Source organism: Mugil cephalus, chromosome 1, assembly GCF_022458985.1.
Source record: "Mugil cephalus isolate CIBA_MC_2020 chromosome 1, CIBA_Mcephalus_1.1, whole genome shotgun sequence".
In the NCBI taxonomy this organism is placed as follows: domain Eukaryota; kingdom Metazoa; phylum Chordata; class Actinopteri; order Mugiliformes; family Mugilidae; genus Mugil; species Mugil cephalus.
Window position 1 is genome coordinate 33,130,444 of NC_061770.1, and position 6,841 is coordinate 33,137,284.

Here is a 6,841-nt window from a genome sequence, read left to right on the forward strand (position 1 = left end):
TACTGTGAATCAACAATGTAGAGAAGGTTGTTGGACAGATGAGTTTTTCTTTGTTGTAGTTAGAAGGACTTGAAATCCTCTTTCAGATCAACATCAGTGTTCATTAATGTAGCTTGAGGATGTTTTATTTATTTAAATGGAGGAAAACAAAACCTCTTAAGTTGAGCACTCTTTATACGACAACTTTCACTACAACTATAGTGTGATTAATCTGGACTTGAGCAAACAGTAAGTGAGCGGTTAAAGTCAAACTCAAGCAGCTGTCAAAGAGAAATCTGACTCCAGACTGTAGAGACAGATAATATCTCTGGACAGATGCCAGAGTCTCTGTGTGGTGAGGTACGTTTTGACAGTCATCTGAGAAGCTTCTTCAGTTCTAAGAGACTGGTAGGAAGTTGAGGTTTAAATAGGAAACTCCATGAAATGACCAGACGGTATGTGTTTCTACATTTAAATGTAGCCCATCAGAAAACATGACTTGTTTCTGTTAATGAGCAGAAACTGGCTCATTACTACAGTTTAAATTATTGTGTTATATTCACTATCTCACTGGACAAGAGAAAGAGGAGAAGAAAGATATGAGAGAAAATTAGAGAAAATGTTTATTTTTACATAAAAAATGCTCTTGTTTGTATTTTGTCTTCAAATGCAGAAATATTCGTTTCTTTGAGGTTCTACTGTCCATCACAACCTGGTCTGGAACTTTAAGACTGTGCAGTGCATCAGTGACATTTCTTCAACAGAGAAAACTGAAAATGTAAATGTTTCCAATTGGTGAAAGTCAAAGTTTGAAAATTGAAAATGAATTCAAATGCACCATCTTTAGAAACTCTTCACCTCTGTCTCCTCTGACAGGGAGAAGATGATCTGCGGGATCCTGCTGCTCATCATCCTCAACTCATGTGTCTGTGGTCAGTTTAGAAATGGACTTGTTGAAGTCCAAATCAATTGTCAGTCTTCAATGATGGAGCTGAAAGACTCCCATGTTCCAGTTCTCAGTGTGTCTGTTCTTTATCTTTCTCTCTCTGTCTCCTCAGCAGCAACATTTGAAGTGAATGTGACACAGAGCTCCTATCAGGCAGAGGAGAACCACCACATCACACTGGAGTGGACCTTCACCACCAAACCTGACTCTTCATACAAATATCTGTTCATTGTCTGTAGCTTCTTCATCAAACATCAAGAGAAAGAGTTGACTCTGTATCATGTACATGAAGGTGTTGAGGTGTCAGAGTCTCAGGATGAACGGTTTTCAGGACGAGTCCAGGGAGACAAAGACGTCCTCAGAGAAGGACGAATCAGACTCCACGTGTCCAGACTCAGGATTAATGACTCTGGTCTGTACCAGTGTGAAGTCACCACAGATTATGGCTCCAGATCTGGTAGATGTGAACTCAACGTCACTGGTAAGTTGACAGAGTTCCGTATATACACCGATCAGCCACAACATTATGACCTTATTATTATTATTATTATTATTATGACAGGAAAACTTTAAAACCATCTTGTGATGATTCTTTGTTCTGCTGGGAAACTTTTGGACCTGACATTCATTCATTCATTCTTATGGATGTTACTCAGACATGTAGCCCCCACCTAGACCAGACCACACACCCCCACCCCATAACGATGACACTCTTTGATGGCAGCAGCCGTCCTCAGCAGGATGCAGCCTGACACAGACACAAAAACCTTTTTGGAACAACTCAAAAACATGAAGAACATCACAAGGTGTTGACCTGGCCTCCAAATTCACTAGATTCCAAACTGGGGCTGTGATATCTACCACCATTGTCTTCTGTGGACATCCTGGTCTTTTTATTTTGTCAAACTCATGAAGGTGTCCTTTTCTTAGAATGGACCAAACTTTTCAATTGGCAGCTACTAATGTTCTATGTTCTCCTTACCTCTCTCTTTCCAGCAGCTGCTGATCAGCCTCAGACTCAGAGACCAACGTTGAGTCCAGAACCAGATGATGGAAGGAGGAGGACATATCATGAACTGATAGCATCAACAGCAGCAGCGCTACTGCTGTGTCTCTGTTTTATAAGTTTGTTTGCTCTGGGATTTGAAGAAAACAGAAAGAGACTAAGCAAAATGTTGATGTGTCGGAAACGTCTCATCAAAACCAAATGAACCCTGGCTGTTGGATTGTCACTTTCTGAGTGCATTGTTACACTGTACTGTCTTCTGTAATGTTTCTGTCCAGCGTTTAAATGGAGCACTTATGATAGAATACTCATAATGAATAATGCACAATAGACGTGAGTAATGATAATATACTAGGCTTATGTAAGTATCAGGATAACGCAGGGCTATCGCTAGTGTAAGTGTAGCACTCCCCTCAGCCATAGTGATGAGGGCAGGGCTTATGGGTTCTTTTAAGGTATTTATCAAATGTTTTTATCCCTCATCAACTCCGTTTCAAATATTATCTTGGATCTATTTTTAAAGTACACATATGCAGTATATTTTAACCTACCTATGATATCACCTTTCTTAAGTTATAAAAACAACAATAAAGATTTCTGACCAAATGCGTCTGTATATCCCTTTTAGAATGAAACGCTTCGATCTTACTAGCATAATAAAGTGTAATATAACAACACAACACAGGTTTTTAGAAAAACACATTATTGTTTACTTAATAAAGAAATGATAACGTATCTGCTTTGTGTCATGTAGATCAGCATCCTTTGGCCACCTCATGAGGGAAGTGATAGAGCCGTAGACAACACATACATGAATGCTCCACAACTGCTGTGCTGGCATGTGACTACAAGAAAGCTGCTGTAGCTACCAGATCTGCTCGGGGAGAATCTGGTGCTTCCAGGCGACGTCACGTAGTCGTCAGGGATGGTGGCGTCACATTTAATAATTGGTTGGTCAACAGGAAGAAGTGGAAGAGAAGTTAGCAGTTTAAGTTAGCGGTTGTTGTCGAAGCAACTTAATGGTTTTGTTTTGTTTAGCTGTATTTTGTGTTTAATCTTTTTCAGGATAAAAATGCCTACTATACAAATGAACCGACTGAACTCAAGTTATTTTGTCATTTTATTCCTTTATTTTTTATGAATGTGATGTCATTGTATTATTATTATTTTTTATTTTTTTGGTGTTTTGTGGAAAATTAATAATTATAAATAAAAACCTTTATTGAACTATCTCTTCCAAACATATTGTGAAAATAATTTAAACCCAAGCATATAGATGACATCATCTAGAAGCACCGGATACTCCTCGAGCTGATCTGGTACCTACACCAGTCGCAGAAGAAGACGGTAAACACAGCTGGTAGAAGAACCACTGAGGGATAGCGCCATCTATCTGCACCATAAGTATCACACACGTCATGTACAAGATTAAAAAAGCTGAATTATGGATGGATATCTGGTTGTTGATTTGTTTGAAATGCCAGTCTGAGGCAGGAACAACTCCAGCAGTTTATTAAATAATAGGTCGGATGGAAAGGTTGACACATATCGCCACCTAGTGTGGAGGAGGAGGAGGACATGTTCCCATCAGTTATTCTGTTTTCTCAAACTGGGTATAGACTTCTGATTTGACTCCATTCAATATCGATTCCCGTGGAGACGTTTCAGATTTGATTTTAGTTTAGCATCAGTTTGCATTTGCAACCAGAGTTTGTTCCCCAGAGTTTGTGGCTGCTCTAAATCAGTCGAAGAAACTCTGCCCATGTCGACAGTTGAGATTGTGATCACGTTGCTGCTGATGTAAATAACCTGCATCAACACTGGACCTATATCTGTGTTCCTGCTGCACACAACCTGACAATAAAGATCCAGTCCTATTGATCTCTATTATATTCACGTTTTCTCTGTGAAGAGGTTCAGATTTCCACAAGGTGGAAGTGGTTATGTAAATGAAATGTCATGACATTTCTGTCTTTCATCCTCCACGAACCATGAAACTGATGTGGTTAAAATAAAAACGAACAAAAGGTGATTGTTGGGCGTCTTCTTTCTCTCAACACGTGTTTCTATCCTACAACATAACAGATGAGAAGTATTTTGTTCATCACCTTCTCTTCTGTGAGGATGAACAGTTTTATTCACCAGTGATGATCTGATCTCAGTTTGACATTCCTGGACTAAAAGTGCCTCTGCTTGGGCTTCCACCAAGTCTCTGCATATATGGATGTACAGATGACCATTTCTAGTTAACAACAGCTATTTAAAATGAAGCTTCAACATTTCCCCTCAACTATTTTCTTTTAGCTAATGCCCTTTAGCAGCTCAAGCCTTTACATCTCAGCGTCCAGATTTATTTTCAGTAAAAAACAATGTTGTGCATTTAAGCTTTTCTGCAAAATCAGTTCAGATTTATGCATCTACATCTTCTTTAGCCTCCTGAGGTTGGCTCCATGACGTTCCAGTAAAACCTTCACATATATGATGTGGTGCTTTTGGACAAATTTCAGCATTTTTTAGATACTTTGGACGATCACATTATAACATTAGCCTCTGAGAACAACACTATATGAACTGAATAAAAAAATACTGAAAACCCCCAAAATTAATTTTGTTGTGAAACTTCGTCCAAGATTCAGTTTGACTTGAAATCAGAAAATAATCTTATAGCTCCCCCATCTGGCAGAGGTTTGTAATTTCAGTTGTGTGACTGTTAACTCAGTTATTAAGAGTATTACTTTTATGTGCAACAAAGCTACTGTGAGAAAGTAATTTCACTGGATCATTAAAGTCTGTCTAAGTCAAAGTCTCCTCACCTTAGCTCCACATTTTCTCCATGGACTTTGTTTGAGATCCTGGAATAAAGACCAACTAACCAAACTCCAGCATAGAGAGGCTGAGTGAATGTGGTCTGGACTCTGTGGAGGAGAGTCATGGTTTCAGAGACGCTGTAGAAAGACAGAAGACCTGCTCTGTGATCCAGGTACACTCCTACTCTGGAGGGAACAGGACCTGAGACATCAGTTCTGACTTTGTTGTAGTGAAATATGTAACTGTTTGTGTCACAATCTAATGACCAAGATTTGTCATTGTATCCAAATAAACATTTATTTGACCTCCCTGTTCTGCTGATATTCTTGTATGCGACTGCTACATAAACTCCTCCTCCTCTCCACTCCACCTCCCAGTAACAACGTCCAGTCAGACTCTCTCTACTCAGGACCTGAAAATAATCAGTGAATCTGTCTGGATGATCAGAATAAGACTGAGGTTTTTTCATTCTTGTTACTTTTCTGTTTCCCTCAGATAATAACAGACGTGTGTTTGCTGTGTTTGGATCCAGTGTGATTTCACATGAATATTTCCAGAATTCATCTCTGCTCTTTGGCTCTGGTTGTGGCAGTAAAACATCCACTTCAGTCACTGTCACTGAGATGTTTGTCCATGTCTCTCTCAGAATGTCCTGTAGTTTCTCTCTGGTCTCTGTCACAGCTGCTTTCACGTCCTTAAAGTACCTCAGAGGACGAATCTTGATGCTGGATGAGTGTGTAGACTCACTGGGTGGTGGCAGTGAGGGGTAGTTGTGTAGAAACTGGTTGTGATCCTCTGTGTTTAAGAGCTGCTTCAGCTCGGAGCCTTTCCTCTCCAGCTCAGTGATCTGCTGCTCCAGCTTCTCCTCAACATCTTTGACTCGACTCTCTTCAGTTTCCTGCTGGGATCTGACCAGCTGCTCCACATCAGAGCTTCTTTTCTTCTCAGTGAAGATCTCCTTACTGTCCTTCACTGTTTTATCAGCAGAGTCTTTGATGGCCTTCAGCTCCCATCTAAGCAGCTCCACATCTTTCTTTCTCTCCTGGATTCCCTGCAGGATGTTTTGTAGCATCACCTCCACCTCCTTCTGCTTCTCAGTCCTTTCTGCTGCAGCTGAGACTGTTTCATGGCGTTTATGTTCATACATTGTGCAGAGATAACAGATACTCTGCTGATCAGTACGACAGAAAATCTTCATCACCTCATCATGACGAGAGCAGATGTTCTCCTGGAGCTTCTTGGAGGGCTCCACCAGCTTGTGTTTCTTTAATGGAGCTGCATCATAGTGAGGTTGGAGGTGTTTCTCACAGTAAGAGGCCAGACAGACCAGACAGGACTTGAAGGCTTTCAGCTTCCTCCCAGTGCAGACATCACAGGCCACATCTTCAGGTCCAGCATAGCAGTGATCAGCTGGAGCAGCTTGGAGTCCAGTCTTCTTCAGCTGCTCCACTAACTCTGCTAACATGGTGTTTTTCTCCAGGACAGGCCTCGGTATGAAAGTCTTCCTGCACTGAGGGCAGCTGTAGATTCTCTTCTGGTCTTCTCCATCCCAGTGGCTTTTAATACAGTTCATGCAGTAGCTGTGTCCACAGGGAGTAGTCACAGGATCCTTCAGTGGATCCAGACAGATGGAACAAGAGAAGGTTTCTCTGTCCAGATGAACTCCTTTCTGCTCCATTTCTCCTCTCAGTGTCGACAACCGAGTGATTTTCTGTTTAATAGAAGTGACTCTAGTCTGAGCTCTGATCTGAACAACAGGTGACTCTACAGTGAATGATCTGAATGAATGACCTACCATCAGTCAGGTAAATAATCCACAGTCAATACAAACAGTTAGAGCTTACTTACTTGTTTGGAGCTGCACGGAGGAACTGCTTCACTACACAACAGTAAAAGAAATGATTCAGAGGAGGAAGTAGCTGCAGGTTTGAACTTGGTTGCATCAGAAATCTAAACTTGTGTGAGAGAAGGAGGAGCTGTGGTTATTTCTTATTCAGCAGCCTGAAAGAGAAATGTGGATAAATTTAAAAACGGTCTCTTTTATTACTTCCATATTACTCAGTGTCAAATAATGTTCCTGTTTGTCTGAGTCTGAGTCTAAA

At 40.7% G+C, this 6,841-nt stretch overlaps 2 protein-coding genes across 3 annotated transcripts; one reads left to right on the forward strand and one right to left on the reverse strand.

Moving 5' to 3' along the window:
* The first annotated feature begins 681 nt into the window (after positions 1 to 681).
* On the forward strand, positions 682 to 2,142 carry LOC125014859. 2 transcript variants are annotated; one of them, XM_047596366.1, is made up of 4 exons: positions 682 to 757; positions 856 to 911; positions 1,038 to 1,406; positions 1,925 to 2,142. In XM_047596366.1, coding segments are annotated over exons 1-4 (639 nt in total). In that variant the 5' UTR covers positions 682 to 755; the 3' UTR covers positions 2,137 to 2,142. The 2 variants fall into 2 exon arrangements, with proteins under 2 accessions (XP_047452322.1, XP_047452314.1); XM_047596358.1 differs by having other exon boundaries at positions 688 to 757; positions 1,922 to 2,142.
* Positions 2,143 to 4,740: 2,598 nt separating this feature from the next.
* Positions 4,741 to 6,418, reverse strand: LOC125006646 (tripartite motif-containing protein 16-like). The gene is made up of 2 exons (XM_047582931.1): positions 5,907 to 6,418; positions 4,741 to 5,843 (listed from the first exon to the last, which is right to left on the reverse strand). Exons 1-2 carry the CDS (start codon positions 6,415 to 6,417, stop codon positions 4,741 to 4,743), a joined length of 1,614 nt encoding a protein of 537 aa, XP_047438887.1. The 5' UTR covers position 6,418.
* Between the last annotated feature and the right edge of the window lie 423 nt (positions 6,419 to 6,841).

Coding starts and splice junctions, on each gene's coding strand:
- LOC125014859 (XM_047596358.1), top strand. Junction 912..1,037: donor CCTCAACTCATGTGTCTGTG/GTCAGTTTAGAA, acceptor CTGTCTCCTCAG/CAGCAACATTTGAAGTGAAT. Junction 1,407..1,921: donor ATGTGAACTCAACGTCACTG/GTAAGTTGACAG, acceptor CTCTCTTTCCAG/CAGCTGCTGATCAGCCTCAG.
- LOC125006646 (XM_047582931.1), bottom strand. CDS start 6,417: ATGGAGCAGAAAGGAGTTCATCTGGACAGAGAAACCTTCTCTTGTTCC. Junction 5,844..5,906: donor CTGTCGTACTGATCAGCAGA/GTATCTGTTATC, acceptor CAGCTGCAGCAG/AAAGGACTGAGAAGCAGAAG.